We start from the raw sequence: 22,422 nt of genomic DNA on the forward strand, positions 1-22,422 counted from the left end.
AAATATATAAATTCTGACATTCAAGATTTATAAATTGTGATTCAACAACCGGCTACTTGTCAAACTTTAAAATTAATATTATGTTGAGATTTTAAACCAATAATAAGTATTTCAATACTGTTGATTAAGTGAAACTAGGGAGACTCTAGCCAATTCTGTATTATAGTATTTTTTCTGAATAAAAACATGGTATTGATTCATCTTAGAAACTGCTAACCTCAAAAGCTAATGTAGAAGGGTCTATTTCGCAAATGATTTTATCTTTTCAAGTTATTTGCTACATGGAAGCTACCTGCTTTCAAGCTATTAGAAGGAATTGTATCTCACGCCCCAATCCCTTCCTTCCTTCCTTTTTGTGCACTCTTGTGGCATCTGAAGTGAAAAAAAATGAAGATATTGAAACATTTTGTTATCATGGATTTATGATATTAGAAGATGCCAACGATTTGTGAATCAATTCCATAGCTTTTCAATACCTAGCTTTTTCTGATTGGTAGCCCACATACTTTCAGTATTCAGATAAGATACCTTATTAGCATTCTTTGTTTAAATATTGTTTAGCGTGTGCTATCTTTATCTCTTGAAAATTATTTTTAATGAAATTTCACGACCTAATAAAATCTTCAAGTTGAGCATGAACTTAGCTGAATGTTTTTCCACTATTATTTATAATCGCAAACAATTTATTTTTCAGATTGTGATATTGCATGAGATCTCCGCATCATTCCACAACCATCAGGATGGCTGCGAAGGCACTGGCAGCTGTGCATATCAAGCACCAGCCACCAATCCACTCTATCAGATTGGAACATCGATTCGCGCCAACTCAATCAGACAGGAGGCTGACCCTCAAGTAGCACCGCAACAGTATCCTTACGACCCCAACAGTTATGCATATAACTATGGCCAGGTGGTATCACCCGCTTATTATGATCCCTATAGGGCGGGTGTAGATCCAGGCGTGCCTTTTGACCCAAGTGTCTCTTATGGACAGTTAACCGATCCAGGCTACACAACTGGTCTCCCATCTTATAATGATCCATATTCTACTACTGGATACCCTGGCACTGATCCAGGCTATACAACTGGTCTCCCATCTTATAATGATCCTTATTCTACTACTGGATACACTGGCACTGATCCAGGAACTACTTATCCCTCCTATAGCTACTATGATCCTTATCAAAGTACTGGAACCTTTTATCCAAGTTATAATGATCCCCCAGTTGATCCTGAAATCGGCACTGATACAGGATCAGGAGGTGGGGCACTTAGTAATTTGGGTAATTTGATGTCAGGACTTGACTATGCAGGTATCTTGAATGCAATGGGAAGAATGTTCGGCGGTCAAAATGCTTTGAATCCTGTCTCTTCCGCTGTCAACCCTCTGTCAACTGCAACAAGTCCAGCTACAGCTTCCGGCATAACAGACACGTCAGCAGGAGGTGTGACAACTCTACCTTTCGATGATAGGATAAATTCTGATCTAGGCGCAGGAATACCTTCCACTATTAGTTCTGGAACAAGTGATTCTCTTGCAGGTGCTGATTTACATACTCATGTGAATAATGGTGAGTGGCATGAAACAGCTAAACTTTCGGAAAAGGATACCTATGCTAATTTGCATACTCATGTGAATAATGGTGATAGGCATGAAACATATACACTTTCGGAAAAGGGTACTTACAATTCACAGAATCAAAAACCAGAAGATTATAATATAGGTACAGGCACCCGTGTTTCTAAATCCACAACATTTAAAGGTTCATCAGATACAGCAGGTTACAGTTCAAATTCAAAATCCTCTCAAAACAACATTGCTGGATTATTGGGTGCAGCAGATCATTTTAACTCTAATTCTGAAAAATCTGATCAAATGCTTATTTTCACACCGACAGATCTGAGCAAATCAGCAATGAGTGAGAGCGATTACAACCCATTACTAAGTGACGAAGAGATTGCTAAAGCATATAATAGTTTGGGAAAAAAGAAGAGGAAATCTGTTTTGCTACTAACTGATGGTGAGGTTAAGGCTCCTCATGAATTATATGAAGAGACATACCCGACAGTTCTGGAAGATACTGGAGGCAATAGAGATTTGATTGAGAAAATTGATAAACATTACCAAAACCTGCTGAATGCCCCATCTGAAGAATTTCTGTCTAGTCTGCAGCCATCTGTTGGAGATATAGGCACAGGTCTTATCAATTTCCCCCTCACTCAAAATAATGATGAAGATATAATGAAGAGAATCAGAGATTACTATGAAGTGATTCCCAAGGATCAGGCTGCATCAACAAAACCACTTTCCGGAATAGATGTAAATTCGTCTGCAGATAAAGAGTCAAATATTTCAACCCGAGTTAGGAAAGATAATGAGGATTTCATGAAACAATTGAGTAGCTTCTATGAATATATACCTGCTGAAACGAATTCTTCTGAAACACCATTAGCAGAGGTAGTACCTCATCTGAGAAAAGAAGGTAAAACAATAATTGATACTGATGAAGAGAATAACAACAAAATCGTTGTACCAAGATCCAATGAATTCTTACCTTTTTTGACTGGTTTAAAACTGACTGAATCCAGTGTTGGTTCAGAAAATGAAGGAATTATGCCAATTCTTCTACTAACTGATGATGCTGAAAGCCTTTTGAGAAGTTTGAATCATTCTAAACAAGCTAAAAGGAATAGTGAGGATATATTCGAACGTATGAGTGACTTCTATGAGTTTCTACCAGTTAGGAGGAACTCCTTCGATCAAACTCCTGCTACAAAAATAGGAAAAACTGAGTTAGACAAATCGAATGAAAATAATTCTGAAAGAGTTCGTAAACACAATAATGATATAATCAGAAGTATGGAAGACTTCTATGAGTTTTTACCTAATGGGAAAGATTCATCTGATCAAATGGCTCCTGGAAACAAAAATGATGAATCTGAGGTGAATAACCCAACTTCCAAGAATCATGAAAGAGTCAGGAAGCACAACAACAACGATATAATGAAAATTATGAGTGACTATTATGAGCTAATACCAGTATCTGATATAGATGAAATAGTTTCCAGTACAAAAATGCATACTTCTGAATTGGAAAAATTGAATGAAAACAATTCTGAAAGAGTTCGAAAACACAATAATGATAATATCAAAGGTATGGAAGAATTTTATCAGTTTTTGCCAATCGTTGAAGATTTTTCTGAACAAACAGCTCAAGGAACAAAACATGATAAATCTGGAGATAATAACCCAAATTCTGAAAATAATGAAAGAGTTAGAAAGCACAATAACGATATTATGAAAAGTATGAGGGAATATTATGAGCTCATACCAGTATCTGACATGGATCAAATAATTCCTAATACAAAAATCCATAAAACTAACAAGTTAGGAAAATCAGTAGAAAATAGTCTCGGAAGAGTTAGGAAACACAATAATAATATAATCAAAGGTATGAGAGACTTTTACGAGTTTCTTCCAATTGTGAATAACTCTTCTGTTCATGGAACAGAAATTGATGCATCTAAAGAGAGAAATCCAATTGCCACAAGCTCCGAAAGAGTTAGGAAGCACAATAGTGATGCAATGAATAATATGAGCAAATACTATGAATTTATACCATTGAATATGGATTCTGAACAAACTCTTCCTAGTACAAAAGTGTATTCACATGAAAATGAGAAACTTAGTGAAAATGTTTCTGGAAGATTTCGGAAACACAATAATGATATAATTCAAAGTATGAATAATTTCTATGAATTTTTACCAGATGAAATGAATACATCCAAGAAATCATCAACTGGAAGTCAAACTCATTCGACACAGTATATAATGGAGAAGAGTGGTGATAAGATTATAAGTGCCCCAAATAAGCAAGGTGTGAACGAGGGTGGCACAGGAGAACATTTTCAATCAGCCCCACGAGTTTACAGAATGATACCGAAAATGGTACCTTTCATAAAAAGTGGAATCAGTATGCATTCAGCGGTAAAGCAACACATTATGGATGATTTGAAATCTAAATTCAAATCCAACTTTGATCTTGATGATAAATTGTTTGTTATTAGAGAAGGAATTGAGAACAGCAAGGAGTATTTCATTGCTAAAAGGCGGGATAACATACAAAATGGAGGTCCATGGTGTGAAACATGTGAATCGAGTCATAATCCATGTGAACTCATTCGTAGACCATGCGATGTGAGCCATGAAACATGTGAACAGAGCCCGAGTAAATACATTTTTCGTTTCACCTGTTATGATCCTCATTCTGATTGCCCACACAAGAAAGATAAGAATTTTGTCCTTCACTTTGATTGCTTGAATAAAATTAGTCCTCTGATAACGAATATTTTGAAAAATGTTGAAAATCATCATTCCAATCCACCTGATTGTGACAAATATAGTATTCATGACCATTGTGGAACAAATGGAATTAGTTTCCAGAATGAGTATAGTCCTTGTCCATGCTACAGTTATCATAGAAGGTTTGATAATCAATACAACTATAATGCTAATACTGCAGATGTAAACACATTGCCTCCACCAACAGCCAATGAATATGGTTATTCTTCCAATAACCTAGATTTCAAATCACCAACAGAACCTGTCTACAAAAAGCCATCAGAACCTGTCTACACAAAACCATCGGAACCGGTCTACACAAAACCATCAGAACTTTATTACACTAAACCTGATTACACAAAACCAACTGAACCTGATTATACTAAACCTGATTACACTAAACCTGATTACACAAAACCAACTGAACCTGATTATACTAAACCTGATTACACTAAACCTGATTACACAAAACCAACTGAAACCTATTATACTAAACCTGATTACACAAGACCATCTGAACCTGATTACACAAAACCAACTGAAACTTATTATACTAAACCTGATTACACAAAACCAACTGAACCTGATTATACTAAACCTGATTACACAAGACCATCTGAACCTGATTACACAAAACCAACTGAAACTTATTATACTAAACCTGATTACACAAAACCATCTGAACCTGATTACACGAAACCAACTGAACCTTATTATACTAAACCTGATTACACAAGACCATCTGAACCTGATTACACAAAACCAACAGATCCTATCTATACAAAACCTTCGGGCCTGCCACAAAAAAATTGGTCTGAGATTTGGGAAGAAAATCAGTCTGGAAATTATCAGAAATCAAGTAGTGATAACAATAATTATATTATTCGTAAATCTACAGAAACAGATTCTTGTCTTGATACTTATGGCTCTAACCAGTTTTCCAATAGTTTTCACAACACTGCCAGACCAATTTCTAGTCAATCAACTTCAGAACTTTATTTGAATAACGTGAGTGATCTACCATCATCTGAAACAAATCATCAGCCATGGAACTATCAATCAGGTCCTTGTGATTGCTCAAAAGTGCCAAAATTTGAACCGAATAATTTTTTCCAAGGTTCTCCTCTTGATTGGAGACCTCATGTTAGTTCTTCTCACAGTGAAAACCCTGAAACTATATCATGGCCCTCCAAACAAGATTCAAATGATTGGAGCTCACCACCAAAGTTTCATCAAGAAACTCAATCAACTGCTGACGACACATTGGCGTCGTCAAATTATGATAGGCCTACTGAAAAGTATGATTTCCACAGAACATTACCAAGTCACCCTCCAAAACCAGATGTGACTCCCCCTGTTCTTCCGTGTCATGAATCTTCGAATAACTATCAACCACTGAATGAACCTAATAAATCTGAACAAGTTATTTGTGAATCAAAAGATCAAACTTACTCAAAATTACCTGAATACAACGGCGATAAAGGTTGTGAAAAGTGTGGAGGAGAACTTGTTGGTCAATTCATCCCCGATTTTAACTTTTCATCACCCATCTCAAACGGCAGAAGTAGCATAATGACAATATCAAAAGGTGATCAAAATAAACCAAAATATGTTAAGGATTCAGGTGTAGACCAGTACAACACATTTGAAAATAGCAAACCTGTGATAGAGAAACGTATTTCACATGCTATTGAGACTATTTTCAACACTTCACTACAATGTTGCAAAGATCAAGAAACTCCTCCATGTTTTTCAGGATCAGAAAACACAAACCAACCTCGTGCACCAATTATAAAGCCTGTTTGTCCTGGAAATATTAACGGAGGAGCCTGTCTAGACAATCAGTGCCCAGAACCTCCCAAGTGTCATATGAAAGAACACGTATGTACCAAACATACTCAGAAAATATTAAAAAATCCAGATTCTGCAAAGTTTGTTCAAGGATTTGAGTGCAAGAAAATCATTCAATCGAATCTCTGCAGAGAAAGCATAGGTCCTTGTAAGACTCCACCCCCACCGGCATCGAAAGAATGTGAATGTCTAGCAGATTTTTTGGAGAAGATAACGCAGACACTGGATAAAAATGGTTGCAAAGAAAATGAGATCAAGGAATGCAAATGTAAGAAAGAGTAGCTCTTGATATTATAGAAATTAATCATACAAATTTTATTCATTCTTTAACTTTAATATAGTAATTACAAAGCAAAATGTTCAGATATCCGATTATCTGCTAATACACTAACATGCAGTAGGCTAGTTTAAATTGTTTTTTATATGCCGAACAAGTTATTATGAAAGGTTATTTTGAAAATACTGTACTATAAATGAAACTTCTCCATCTCAAATATAAGTGAAAACATAAAATGTATTCACAGTTTACATTATAGGAAAATATAAATGTACTTCTTTTTTTACTGAGAATTAATAAATCTATTATATTAGAGCTGCATAACAATAATAAAACTAGTAGGATATAATATCGGGGTTTTTCATTGATACAATCACTATTTATTTTTAGTACAGATTCTTACAAGCTTTGAAGAATATTTAAAATTCATCTTAGATTTAAAATGTTCAAAATATTAAATAAGACGAGTTGATTTGAATCGTGTTAACACAATAGAATTTTAATGCTCAATTATTAATTTTTTTCCACTATTATGATGATTATTATTATAATTGATTGTGTCAAAATAAAAAATCAAAATTGAAGTCAAGTTGACTCACATAATGCTTACACAATGAACTTACCTACTCGTATCAATAGCGCAATATTGTTCTGAATAAGTAATAAAATGAATAAATCTCTGTTTCATTGCCTATTCAAGGATATCAGAGGATATTCAATGAATATCCATGTGCTATTCAATACCACATGATATTGTGGCTCTGGATGTTCGACTGCTTGTATTAAAAATTCAACTTTCAATGTATTCATGTTTCCAATTAATAAAGTAATATTTTGATTAATAAATTAAGCTACATTATTCTGAAAGTATAGATTAAAATCTGTTCAGGTGGGGTAATTTAGTAGCTTTTCACTTTGAAATACAAGATTTACAATAATTATTGTCAATAAATTATCTACCGATCGTAAAAACAACTTGGACCATAGTTGGTCGAAATTGGTTGTTATTCAATAGTAGAATAAACCTATTGATAATACTAATTATTAGTGATTTTTCATAGTGTCTGTTATGTCATAGTCTATAATATGTCATCGTAGGTTAACACTACAGTAACTACTTCTAATTTTTTATTATTTTTTTACTCTAAAATTTTTATTTTTTAAATCAAACAGTCTTGCTCGATACAAGTCTTGAACAAAACCTCTTTTATTTGGAATAAATCAGATTCTCTTATAAAACGTTTTGTTCACGAATGTTATGAAATGTTTAAATAAATTCATAATGTTCATATTCTTACATTCTAATATAAGTATACTTATCATTTGACAATTATTTCAGAACTTATATTATCTGATATTTGTTAATACTCTGTGATCCTTGATGTACCAGCTGCATGTGAATTGTGTAACATTAATGACGGTTAGAAGTACGTCTATTCAATTAAATCACGGTTAATGACATTATTGATTCTGTTTTATGGCGTCATTTTACTGAGGTTAACCTGGATAGACGTACAACCAGGAGGGAGTCCTTAAGATATTTAGTACATATTTTTGAATAGTTGTATTCACAATAAGAAGATTTTTTCTATTCTCCAGGCATGTAAAAACATTTTCTATTGAATTAAAAATAAACTGTTTATAAGTTAATCTATTATTTTGTGTTCTTCTGTGAATACCATTTGTCTACACTCATCATAACTTATAATAGCCTAGTGTATTATGGAACATACGGTATTATATAAGTCACAAATTTGCCATTTAATGAGACTTCAAATAAATAATTATTTCAGTCTTTGATGGTATTCTCAATTTGAATTACTAGGTAGTGCCTCTCCCATTTCAACAATGATAATTAGTTTCAGTTTATTCAGATCAAGTCTTAATCTGAAACTTTCATTTTGAATAAATTGAATTATTATCTTTTTCTCGTCATTTAGTGATGTCGAAAAAGACATCTTATTGGGTCAATTGATTTGCAATATCACCTGGAACTAGAAATCTTTTATGATTATTCTATGTATGTATAATTATTATTTTCGGCATCTTAGAAGTTATCCAATTATTTCACATTAAAAAATTAATATCAAATAAACTTTAAAGCTATGTAGTTGCTCACTACTTTGTGAATAACTCTTACTTGAAAAATCATTCACAAATAATATACTTCCAGAATATTATATTTTTCAATATTTGTAATAAATTTAGTGTGAATAGATTTTCCACTCACTGATATGTGAAGCCTTTTCAAAAGTGAACTTCACAAAAATTGCGTGAATAATTATATTTAGTAATATTATTATTATTTTTTAAATATTAAAGTAATAAGACATCTTCTTAATTAGAAGAATCATTATTCTCAATAATAATATGATTATGGAGATTATAATTTATACTGTTTACAGAATTATTATTTTCCAATCATGAGATAGATTCACAAAATATAAGCTACATTATTTTGTGTGGTGAAAACCACCTGAGTAGAAAATATTGTTCTGTCTTTAAAATGTAGGTGTTCTCTGATGAAATCATACATAAGTACAATAGCAATTACAAATCAAATTATTGTCATTTTTATCACAAATAACTTTTCTATAGATGTCCCAAGAAAATTGAATGGAATTTAAAATTAATAAATTTTAATCCATTAAGTACTGTGTAGTTTCAAGTTAGAGAAAATTGGACGACTTTGAGACTACAATTTTAATAAAAATATGAAAAAGCCCACTGCTCACTTTTTGAAACATCTCCATCGGGATTCATTGTGGATCCAAAATCCAAAAGCATGCTCATGTTTGTGAATCAGAAATAGGCCTATTTTTAATTTCTTAATTTAATTATTATATAGTGTTCGAGTTGTCGATAGAATTGCGTTGAAAAAATTATTCAATGCAAAATTGCAACTATTAACCAAATATTTCATGTGAGAATATAATTTATTCAACGCTTTCAAAAGTATTTAAACAATAGTGTTCGACTTGTTACTTGAGGAGGCATATTTAATAAAAGAGACTAGGCGAAAAACAAACTTAATTCATATTTTATTCAGTCTTAGATTAATATATCAACAAAATATCAAAACTACTGTCTACATCACAAATGAGAAATATTTTAAATACCGTATCTATGGAAATAGAATTTAAAGCTGAATTTATGGACCATAGTATCTCCTCTGATTAGGTGGCCAGGAACCACATGGACATTTTCCATTATTTTTTAATGGATAGCCACAATCACATCTTGTGGGATAAACATGACGCTTGATTATCTTCAAACAAGTGGAATCTCCATCAGAAATTTCACATTGGACAGGATCCAGGACAAATAATTTAGACTCTTCATTACTTTCAACCAATGTTTGAGTTTCAGGGGAACTTCCCAATCTAACAGAACTACCCATATTTTGGTTATCAAGGGTTTTTGATGGGAACTTTTTGTTAACTTCTTGACTCTTATTGATAACTGATTTCTCTGTTTCGCTATCAGACTCGCTAGATAAACTAGCCAAATACTTATTTTTTTCGTCTGCTATACGGCACTTCAGTCTATCAATCAAATTTATTAGACATTCATAACGATCAATATCAGTTACTTCTCGGTGTTTTTGTTCCGCCCAGTCATAAATAGGAGATAAAGTATCAGTGATTAGAGATAAATCCTCCTTTCCTAGACTAGTTGCTCCTGGGAATTTTGTTTTGGGACAAGAAGTGACATTTTTATTCAAGGAACAACTATTTTCAACTGACTCTTGATTACTTACTGTACTTTTTAATGAATTGTGGGGGTTTGTGGGTGATTGGAAGTATGAGTTTCTGTTCGATTCGGCTCCTTTTCCACGGCAAATGTAATAGTTACCAAGCCCATTATTGGTATTATAATAACATACCATTTTAACTGGAGGTTGTCCCGGTTTTTGATATTGATAGCACATTTTCGACGCCTGATTTATGTAAGGTGATTGGCCAGCCCTTCCTCTATCATTTGTGTAAACATTTTTTAGAAAATTTGAAATTGGAGAAGAACTGAAGAACGGAGATCCAAATACTGTATCACCTGATAAGGAGTTATCTTTCCCATTTGGGTGTTGTGAGGATCTTTCTGTGAAAAATTTGAATGGATTTCTCAAGTTTGGGCAAGATGGAGGAGTCTGAAAGACAGGATTTTGTGAATCTGATGCTTGGAGTGGGGGATTTTGTGGTTCGTCATTTTTGTCTATGCTATTCAGAAGTTTCTGCCCTTCACTGACTTCAAGCTGTGATCCACTGCAAAATCCATAACTTAGTACCTGCAAAAATAAAATATTATAGATTGAATAGGATCGGAGAAAGGTGTCTTTTATGTCTTAAAAATTTTTCTTCTTTCAATACATTAATAAGCGCAATTCTATGAATCCGAAAGTTCAATAATTTATCCATCTCTATATATAAAAATAAATGTCTGTTGGTTTGTTCCCTATAGACTCGAAAACTACTCGACAGAACGGCATGAAACTTTGGGAATATGTTGTGTGAATATTGGGGATGGTTTCTGACCAGAAATCTTAATAGGGGGGCTAATAATAATTATATATTAATTCATTTTACAGGCCTATGTTTTCGAAATTGTCGACCGAGAGGCTAACGTAGAACGGGAAGATCTTGTTGTGATAATATGATTTAGCATCTGAAATTACCAGCTGCTGTAATAAACACGTCACCCTCAATCACTCTGTGATGAAATTGTTTACTGGTATTGAAACGGTAGTTTTAAGCACATAGAAAGTCCGTATTGAGATGTAAATGAAAATATTGATTGTAAATAAATAAATTTCATGATTCACCAAATAAAGTCAAGTGTGACATGAGGTATATTGACTTTTTGGCGGTACGAAGTTTGCCGGGTGAGCTAGTATTTTATAAGCTAGTAGTTCTGTGAACAGTAGACCTCACGTAGTATTCTCATCCACAAGTACCTGATTGAAACCACGGTATATAGAAGAAGACGGTAGGTGTCACGCGCATGTTTGTGCTAAATTTCTGGTGTAGCTGACGTCATTTTATATCCAATCATCTGTTTTCAACAAATAAGTTTCATAAATTGTCAATAGGTGTTAAAAACCTCGGTTGGTGGCGTTGACGTAATCTAGCTGGCTGGCCACTGCGCACACATTTCATGACCCCTACCGTTTTCATCTAAATACCGTGATTGAAACTATGGACCTTATGGAAATACAGCAATAGACTGGCTTCTCCACACATCTGTGTAATCACTTATCAGCTGATTTATGATGAATAATTCTATAGTCTGATTTTCACTCTAATATTGGCGTATGAAGGAGGCTCCTTTTTCCTTTTATATTATCCTTGAAATGCAAAATTTCCAAAAACCTTGTATATACGTCGACGCGCAATTGAAAAAGGAACATACCTGTCAAATTTCATGAAAATCTATTACCGCGTTTCGCCGTAAATGCGCAACATAGAAACATTTAAACATTAAGAGAAATGCCAAACCGTCGACTTGAATCTTAGACCTCACTTCGCTCGGTCGATAATTGAATGATAAATGGATCAATTTCTTTCAAAACATGATTTTTATAATTTTAATCTGGTTACATGTAAATCACGCATTTCTGAAATGTTCTATGTACATATTAAAAACTATTATAGTGATAGATGATCATTGGAAACTACTCAAGCCGCTTAGAATTTGATAAAAATTTAATCATAAAATTATAGTCATATTCATTCACATGAGAAAAATGCAAACAACACATAACTGTTTTCAAATTTCCGCAATCAGCCCAGTTGGAATTTTCATATTATTATTGCCTACCAATATATTTCTGAATTTAAAATCAATTGTTCATTCAAAATTTGATTATAATTTACTTATAAGAGTGAAGAAAATGACAGTACTTTTAAGCAAAATATTTATAATTTTGATTCTACTTTAGATTCTTCCATGAAATTGATAAAATTTAAAAAATCAATAAAATTGATCAGAATTGGCTTAAGAAGAAGTATTCCAACTCCCCCACTAGCCTAGCAATCTGTATGAATTTTATATAAATTTATCATGAATCATCATGACCAAATTTATCAGAAGAGAATTGGGTAAAATGATAATGTTTTAAGAGATTTTTGAAAATATGAGTAGCCTTTCTTCAATATGCTCTCAGATTTTCTTTTGTTGTTATATTATGTGGTATGACAACACGTTCAACTCCAAATAAGATAGTAAATACAGTTGTATTAATTGAAGAGTTTCTGTCCAAGTTTTCCCTTAATGATAAGAAGTCAGTAGAATGAATAAAGAGAAAGATAGAATAAAGTTTGAAAAATGAAAATAGGTTAAATATAACTTACTCTTATGAAGAGTTGAATGTCTTGTATATTATGCCATTATACAATGGGAAACAAACTTATAATCTTACGGTATTTGATCTATTAATTTCAATTAAGAGTATGAATTCAAGAAGAAAAACCTTTTTATTACTCAGTGTAGTAGCTAAAAAGACGGAATACTACAAAATAGTGTTTATTGATATAATGAGTCTATTGATATATCTTTTTTTAGTTTGATAGCTAGCTTGTATTCTGTTGTATGGGAAAAACTTACATTCTGATGAAATTTGATTGAAATTACTAGTAGGCTTCATCCACAAATTATATGTCTTCTAATTGTTCAGTTTCAGTACAGTAGGCCTACTGAATTGAATACGGTACTTACCTCATGATACTGATATGTCAGACCTTTTTTGCTGATAATATGTCAAGATACTGTATGATAAGATTCTTTACTATATTAATGGAGTTTATGGACTGAACACACTTTATATTTTGTAACACACACGACACACAGAAATAAGAGTTCAAAAACAACAATTAATTCAAACAATAATTACAGCCTAGCATACATGATTTCGAGGTAATTAGTATCTATGAAAATAATAAATTTGAAAAATTAGCAAAGAATGAACTTCCATTTTTTATAGGTAGATAATTTGAAAATTATTAATTTTCACTTGTATAAAGTAGAGAATAAATTCCAATTTTATTATTTAAATAAATCAAATTTACAACATCATCATTAGCACAATAATTCTACAACAAAATAATATCGGTTTGTGAAGATTGAATACCATTACTTTTTCACTACTTATTTAAAAACATTTAAGAAGGTAGTAGGTCAAAATATATTGGATCAATCACTGAGCACTTTTGATTCTTTCACAGCTATAGTTGATCATACTTAATATTCTCAATAATATGACTCGAATCAAATGTTATTTCAGACATAACTAACAATAAAAGATCGGTTATGTTACCTGCAAGAAGATGACGGTACAAATGACAGAGACAGAGTGGCTTGTGAATTGACCTGAATATTCCGTCGACACCATATTATTCTACCAGAATATTTTTGCTGATGAAGTAACTCTGCTATTGAAATTCAGACTGGACAATACGGTCAAATAATTCCAATATTCTATTTTTGTTTTAAATACACATCACGTCCTTGCTCAACTATAGAATGAACTGTGCTGAGTGTGAGATGCAGAAAAAATGAATTTCATTCTTATCTCTTTGATCAAGAAAATATTCTTGTTCAAATTTTACAAGGTCTAATCGATAATGGAGTGAAGCATGATTCAAAAGATGATACATGCGTGAGATGTGATGTTGAATATTTATATAAATTGAAGCTTGAAAATGTAGACCAATTTCTAAATGGTTAATAAGATCGCTTAATCAGAAAATCATCATCTATATTTGACTCATTTCAGGGTTCTCTCCATTCAAAGTTAGTAGACAGAAGGTTGGTCACTCATCTAATGTATTGGAGTTGAAATGCAATTGGAGTGGGGGAACTGCAGCTGTGACGTAGGCTGTAGTACAAATTGTATAACATGTGTTCGATTCCAGCATGTTTTCAATGCAAATTTATCGGGATCAGTTTATCGGTTTATTATTTTTTTCGTTTTATTATCGGTGTATATATTATTATGATTGACAGTCGAATAAATTAGTGTTTTGAACAATGAAGTGTTAGGCGATGTTTGCAGTGCGTTATTAGTTGATTATTATAGATATAGTTATAGTTTATGTTATAGTTTATGTTTGTAGTCTTTTTGTGTGCATCATCATGACTGTGATACAAATCAAACAACACCTTAATTGATATTTTATTTACATAATTAGTTTATTCTTGACAACTTTTTAAGTTATTTTTCCGCAATGCCTGCTAGCTGTGCAGTTCAGAGTTGTAAAAATTATGCGAGAAAGACTGGGAGCTCATTAATGTATCACAGGTTCCCTAGGGATATATTAACAAGAAAACAATGGATCGTAGCTTGTAGAAGATTCGACAAATTCAATGCGAATAATGTATTCATATGTTCAATTCATTTTTCAAATGATGATTATGAAAGAGATTTACAAGCGGAATTAACTGGACAACAAAGAAAGAAAAAACTGAAAAAAGATGCTGTTCTAAAGCTCTTCTTACCGAAATTTGAGAATACATTATCTACAACTCCCAGTCGTGACATCCGTGTGGCCATTAGACATCGCAAACAGTTGGTAAACGATATATTATTACATTCATCCAGTGAAGTTGATGCACCAGTTTGTAATGTGGAATGTGATACTGAGCCAACGTTAGTAGACACTAACTTTGATACTGAGTCACCAGTAGACAATAATATGAATTCAGTTATTAAGGAAAATGAACTGCAAAGACAGCTACAGTTGCTTCAGATTAGAGTTAATAATCTAGAACAGGAGGTGAGCAAAGTAAGAAAACTCTCAGCTACGAGGAAAAAGAAGATTGTAAGTTTGCAGCAACAAATTTTTCAAATTAAACGAACGTATTCAAGATGGACAATGAAAGTTATGCCAGAAAAATGTTGAAAAAAGTGTTCACCGAAGGTCAAATTGCAAGGCTACTGAGCAATAAAAGACTGAAATGGAATGAAAGTATATTGTTTCAGCATTAACACTTCGTTCTTTATCTAGGAGAGCATACAACTTTCTAAGATTAAAAATGAACTTACCATTACCAGGATTGTCAACTCTATCAAAGTGGACAAGGAATATTAAATGTCTTCCAGGACTTCAAAAAGAAGTTCTCACATTTATGACAGCAAAATCGAAAGCTATGGAGACAATCGAGAAATTGACTATCTTGAGCTTTGATGAGATGAGTATAGATTCACGTGTAGTGTATGACCAAAGAGAAGACCAAATTCTTGGACCACACTCAAAAGTTCAGGTTGTGATGGCTAGGGATCTATGTAGGAAATGGAAGCAAATAATATATTATGCATTTGATCAAAAAATGACAAAATATATTCTTTTTGAAGTTATTTCTGAACTGCAAAAATCGGACTTCAAAGTTGTTGGTGTAGTGAGTGACATGGGCGGAGGGAACCAAAGTCTATGGAATTCATTAAATGTGACAATTGCGAAATCATTCTTCAATCACCCATTAATCACCTCTAATCATATTTGGGTATTTAATGATGTGCCACATCTTCTGAAATCTTCTGAAGCTATGTAGAAGAAGACGAGTCAAATTTTCTGACTAGTACAATGCTTCTAAAAATTCCTTCCCAAGAAGCAGAAGAAGAAAGTAGATACGATGATGTCAAAGATTTAAGCTGCAGCTTCGAAGAAAATTATGAAGGTACATTGTTGAACACACAAGAAGAAGAAGCCCTGAAATATGTTGCAGGATATGTAATTCATAAAGAAACTGATTTCCAGTACAAAGAAGCAATGTACTCGAACAGTAATTGGATTGAAGCCTTGAGTAGAGGGGGTTTAACATGTCCTACTGATGAATTTTCAAGGATCATTCAACAAGCGAATGACATATTTATGAAAATTCACGGAAATACTGTCTCGAATACAAAACAAGTTATTGGACAATATCTGAACATTTTGAAAAAAACATTCCCAGAAGTGAATGATCGAATCTTACGAAAATTTGCGCGGACAAGAACTTTTATTATACTTAGTTACATGAACGAGAAACTGAAAATTGCTAGTGAGGAACGAAGAAATAAGAAGAAAAACATTCAGTTTGTACATTCATGCAAGTGAATACAAAATTCAAGGGAATTAAAGACATGATATTTTCTGATTGTAAGGGCAAGGTTAGTCTTGGAGAAAAAAGAACAAATGAAATTTTAAATTTGTCATTCTATCTCGAACTTTCTCGCTAACAAAACTTGCTTACCCAAAAAATTAAGAATTTTCTAGCTTATTAACTTTTTCATGTCACGTCTTTGAAATTTGAAAAACTTCCAACTTTATTTTATTCATACAATTTGAATGAACTTGAAATTTGTGTATTAAACTACATCATTAGAATCGGTGATTCATTCGCTATAAGTACAGAGAATTTCAATGTTCTATCTTAATTGTAAGGGTGTTAAATGACGATGTATTTGAAGCTACAATGAATAAACTGTATGTTCAGTGTAGTTACTCCATCACTTCTTTACTACGCGTGACGTCACGCTGGCGTTCCCCCCACCACTTTGAATCTCACACCTGTGAGTGATCAACCTTCTGTCTACTAACGTTGCTCTCCATTCATAAGGATTCAAATGTCAATATTTGATTAAATGATTAAATCTATTTCGAATTTGATTTCTCAATCAACATTTCTTACGCCGGAAAAGTTTGAAAAAAATAGTCTACCTTTAATTTGTTGCATCTTCACGCTATTTATATTGCTCAAACTATCATCCAAATTATGCTTCTTTTGTGTTTGGGGGATATAGGAATTAGCCGATTCAGATTTCCCGTTGAAAATAGTGTATAGGCCTATGATAATTTAGATTAAAAAACAAAAATAAAATAAACCTAATAGAATTTATCATTATATGCTCAGTTTTTACTTGCACTATTACTAATTTACTTGACTATATTTTTTAAGTATTCATGATTTTACATGCGTGCGTGAACCAAAATATTTAAATAAAGTATTGGTTAGCGGGGGGGGGGTGGATGTTACAAAACCGTCTTCCCAAATATTGGGTGAACATGTCCCTCCTATTGTAGTGCTTACGCTTAGTCCCTAATTTAAGTTGCAGGAATATTAATCAAGAAAGCTAGAAGCTTCCACACTCGATGGTAAAAGGAATAAAAAGCCTCAGCATGAATGCAAATAAGCAACGCACGTTAGAGCCATTCTTTATTCATTCATTATTGAATAATAATATGCGTATCAAAGGAAGTATCCGGTTACTACGCACTACGTCACATGAATGGAGCCCAGTCACCCCCTCCCACTACAAACACCCCCTCCTTCCAAATGGAAACCACTTTTTCCGCTCAGTGACACCAACATGACGGAAGGGACACCAAAGTAATATATATGTATACTTTACATGGTAATATAAGTAGATATATGCCTATGGGGAGACCCACGTCTCCGTATCGCCGTTGCCGTTCACAAGATCCAGTTTCCTCGCGGTTGGTTCTCCTAGCACCATCCTTTTCTTTTCTCTTTTGTCCCTTTGTTATCTTCATCGCTCCACATCTTCATAATTTTTCATTATGTTTATTCAATTTTTCTTTTACTCTAGTTAAGCTCGTAATTGATTATTCATTCATTTGTCTTCTTCTCCTTTCTTCCCATCATCTTTCATTCTCCTCCTCCTCATCACTCTGCACTCTGTCCGCTGTTCCTTTTCATGAACTTTGTTTTTTCACCTCTTCTATCTGACCCCATCATTCTTTTCTTCTCATTATTACCGTTTCTACTATCTTCTTATCTGATGATTTCATGTCATCTACTTTTTCCGAACTCTGGTTTTCATAACTTCCAAATTGAAATACTTACATTTTATTTTCTAGCTTATAGTTTGTTACACCAATTTGGAAGTTTTAGAAATTGGAGTATAGTTGTATACTTCAATACTTGTAAACATAAATGAAAATACAAATCTCAGTACCCTTTAAAATTATCTTGTCACAACATGATTCAGACATTTTCAAGTCATTTTTTGACATGTTGTGACAAAATAATTAAAAACGTGTACTGAGTTTTATATTTTCCTTTATATTAAAAGTAGCCCTAAAGAAAAGAAGACAATTCAATACTTGTGGTCGCAGTGGAAGAGAAGGCTCTCATTGCCTCAATTTCGCTCACAATACTAGTTATAATTTATAGTATAAAATTTATATAGGCATTCGTCTTTCTAATATTCTGTTGTTTTTCTTAACCTTATTTTTCTCTTCCACCTTCAGTCCTCCTATTTATGCTCCAACTCGTCTCCTCTTCCCTGCTTATTCCTCTCTGTCTTCGTCTATATCCTGCTTTTCTTGCAACATTGTCACCTCTTCTTGTGGAAGAAAGAGCCGACTGCATTCTAGCTTCGCCCCCTGACATAATGGTAGTCAGGCAATATTATTATTCTCTAATACTCTACCTCATCTCCTCAACTAATTTTTACTCTTCCTCTCATACTTTCTGCTTTTCTCTTCCTCATCCCACCACCTTTTTTTTCTCATTTCCACCAATTTTGTTTCATACACTTCCTTTCCTAAAATTTATTTCTCACTTTTTCTCCGACTCCTAGTATTCTAACTCTCCTCAAACCTCTTCTCCATCATATTATCCTCCTTCCTCCAAATTTCTAAAGCCCTTCTCTCAAATGTTGATTTTGCTTCGTCGTTCATCCTGACCCCCTTCATCACTTGGAGAAGGAGTTTTCCCTCCTCTCTCACTCTTTCCATTCCACCCCTCCCACTCATTCTCTCTCGGTCTCCTATTACCCTTCGTAACACGCACACTTGGCTCGTTTCAAAGACAAAAGGCCCCGGTGTGAATGGACATTGTTGTGGTCGGTTTGATGAGTAATATTCACCCACCCACCCCCCTTCACCCCAAACAACCAACCCGGCGTCATACCCGATGGAATGCTTTGTTATCGATATCACCCCACAACTTGGCCTGGAAGTGTGAACTGTAATTTGGGACAAGGCCTGTGTGTAATCTTATAGCAATAAGCTGTTTCCGGAGTAAAATCTGCTGCAAAATACCTTGAAGATTGTTTCAGAAATTCAATAGTGGAAGTCAATGACCTCATGGAATTCTGTGCTCAAGAGCCTGATCCATGAAAAGTTTATAGCAAGATATGATAATTATTTCACATAACTATTATAAGAAATTGATGAGGAACAGAGGTGAACCAAAGCATTTTTTAACAACTCTGTGAAGGAGGAAAAGATTGAATCATTAGATAGAAATATTTTCAACTTGAAATAAAGAATTTTATTATCCCTAAGATAAATGTACAGTTATCATGAGATCTATGGTTAAAGACTTTGTAAATAAGAACCTCATTCAAGAAACCTTTCAAGTGAACTTTTTTTGTATTTTTTCCAATATTATAAACATAACGTTTATATTTATTATCCTCCAGCTATTAACTCTTCACCCACTCTTGTCTATATCGCAATTGCAGAAGTCTTCAGAATATTCGATAGCTCTCTTTTTCAATATCTCAAGCAAGTAGGCCTACATCAGATGCATTAAAATCAACCAACTGATAAGTTAATTCATAATCAGTAGGAATCATTCAACATTCAAAGAATACATCCATTCAATCTCTCCTTACTCTTTCAACTTCATTTCATATTAATAGCTTCTCTCCTTCCTAGAATTTAATTTATAAAAATGTTTCAGGATATTTTTCAAATTGTAACTAAAATTTTCTCTATTATTGAAAATGCTATGTAATATTCTGAAATTTGCATTAATTTACCGAGCTGCTGAATAGAGGGAGATTAACATGTATTATGTTAGATGCTATAATTTTCTTTTCTCCTGTAATTCAACCTGATCAAGCCTGTCAAAATTCTATTCTTCAGTTTTCGTAAGTATGATTTGTATTCAAATCTTAATATTTATTTATATTATCTATATCATAATAAGGGAAAAAACTGGCTTATACTCGTACAAGATGGGAAATTCGCGAATGACGCATCATCATGTCTGAACTACTGGACTGATTAACTTGAAATTTTACATATAGATTCTCAATTTACTGAGGATGGTTATAGGCCTATTTTGAATTATTCAATATTTCAATAGGTCAAGTTTTTAATTAGACTCTTGAGGAGCACGGGTTACCTGCTAATCCTTTATAAAAATAATTGTCTGGAAAATGAAAAGTGCTGGACCTGTCATCACGCCAATATCAGGACACCCGTTCGTCAATTTACTTACAAAATATTTCTTTGTAAATCAAGGGCACAAGACAAATTTATTTTGGTAATCTTTTTTGTATTGAACTCATTATACCTACTTATTGACGCTCTATTTTGGATGAAGATTTGTATAGATAATGGAAAGTTGTCGACCTGTCATCACGCCAATATCAGGACACCCGTTCATCCATTCACTCACAAAATATTTATTTCTAACATGTAACTCAAGGGCACAAGACAACTTTCTTCATTGCTTTAAGGGGTGCCCACAGCATGTTCCGATGTCTGAATTTGCGACATGAGGCTAAATTTGGGGGGGATTTTTAGAAAAAAAAAAGTACGGAAAGTTGGGGGACTTTTTCAATATACCGTTTTTAACTGACTATTCAGGAATTTAAATACCTGAATGGATGCCAAATTTTGCGACATGAACTATGGGGGACTATGGACATGGGCACCCCTGCATTGTACTACCCTAATATAGTATCACCCCTCAATTTTGAGATTGAGAGGAAGGAACTCAATATCACAAAATTGAGCACGCGACAAGTGAAACAATGATCGTGAAAAAATGAAAAGTGAATGAATGAGCGTGGACAAGTGTCTCTGATTTTCAACGGAAGTCGGAACAAGTGCAACCTTCCCCCCTCCCCTTATTAGCATCGGAAGCTTGATATTAATGAACAACTTGTGAGACACGCTTGCTCACTTTGTGCACTTGAAGACATTCATGTTCACCAATGTTGTCGCATGTCGCATGCTACGCAGCAGCAGAATGACAAAAGACCGGATAAATTTGAGTCGAGTGCTTCCTAATGCTGACACGTTGTATCGCGAGATTCGATCTCGTTAAACCGATTAGTGATGGTAATTATTGGCGGAAGGATGATACTACTGATGCCTGCTTCAAGAGAGCACACACTCGAAACTTGCTAACTAATGGTGACACGAGGAGGAGAAGAGATGAGAAGAGATGAGAAGGTGGTGGAGGTGGAAGTGGAAGAGGTAGAGGTGTTAGTGGAGGAGGAGAAGAAAAGAATAAGGAGAGAATGGAGAAAATGTGGAAGAAGAAGATAAGATGAGAAGAAAAAAATAGAAAGAATGAGAAGAAAAAGAAGACGGCTGCAGGGGAACAGACTGAAAAAGAAGAAGGAGGAAGAAAAAAAGAGGAGAGAGAAGAAGAAAAAGGGGTAGAAGAAGAAGAAAAATAATAACAAGGGGAGCAGGAGAAGAAGAAGTCAGTATAGTCTCAAAAGTGGAAGATAATAGAAGAATTACTTGAAGGGAGGAGAATTATACAGGAGAAGAATGTAGAGTATAAGAAGAAGAGATTAGGATAATGGATGAAAAAAGAGGGAAGTACGAGTAGAAGTAGAAAGAGAGGTTGAATCCTTAGAGGAGCATAAGAAGATAATATGAATCAGGAATGGATAGAGAATGGAATGAAGATAAGGAAGTGAGGGGCAGAGGAAAAAGATCAAGGATGTGAAAAAGAAGAGCAGAGATTAGATAGGAGGAAAATACAAAGAAAAAAACAATTCCACTCATGAAAGTGAAAAAGAAGAGAAGTATATTAAAAAAAAGTGTAAAAGTAGAGTGAGAGAGACCAGGAATGAAGGGACAGAAGCGAAGGGCAAATTATATTGAAGCAAGTCGTAATCATGCAAGATAACTCTAATCATGCTCTTACTTGATATTTTGAATAAATTAAACAATGCATGCTTGCAGTTTGCAGGGTGACA

General features: G+C 33.6%; 2 protein-coding genes across 6 annotated transcripts in view; one reads left to right on the top strand and one right to left on the bottom strand.

Moving 5' to 3' along the window:
* The window catches only part of LOC111055529, a 44,825-nt gene extending 36,698 nt beyond the window's left edge, over positions 1 to 8,127 (top strand). For 3 of the 5 annotated variants that reach the window (XM_039432246.1, XM_039432247.1, XM_039432245.1), the window contains one exon: positions 695 to 8,127. In XM_039432246.1, coding sequence (XP_039288180.1) covers positions 1,292 to 6,475 — 5,184 coding nt within the window. In that variant the 5' untranslated portion in view covers positions 695 to 1,291 and the 3' untranslated portion in view covers positions 6,476 to 8,127. The remainder of the gene's footprint in view (positions 1 to 694) is intronic. The other 2 variants (XR_005571758.1, XR_005571757.1) reach the window with 1 other exon arrangement.
* Positions 8,128 to 9,492: 1,365 nt separating this feature from the next.
* On the bottom strand, positions 9,493 to 14,005 carry LOC111055528. Its single transcript, XM_022342743.2, has 2 exons — positions 13,780 to 14,005; positions 9,493 to 10,755 (listed from the first exon to the last, which is right to left on the bottom strand). Exons 1-2 carry the CDS (start codon positions 13,852 to 13,854, stop codon positions 9,622 to 9,624), a joined length of 1,209 nt encoding a protein of 402 aa, XP_022198435.2. The 5' UTR covers positions 13,855 to 14,005; the 3' UTR covers positions 9,493 to 9,621.
* Between the last annotated feature and the right edge of the window lie 8,417 nt (positions 14,006 to 22,422).

This window comes from Nilaparvata lugens, chromosome 7 (assembly GCF_014356525.2).
Source record: "Nilaparvata lugens isolate BPH chromosome 7, ASM1435652v1, whole genome shotgun sequence".
In the NCBI taxonomy this organism is placed as follows: domain Eukaryota; kingdom Metazoa; phylum Arthropoda; class Insecta; order Hemiptera; family Delphacidae; genus Nilaparvata; species Nilaparvata lugens.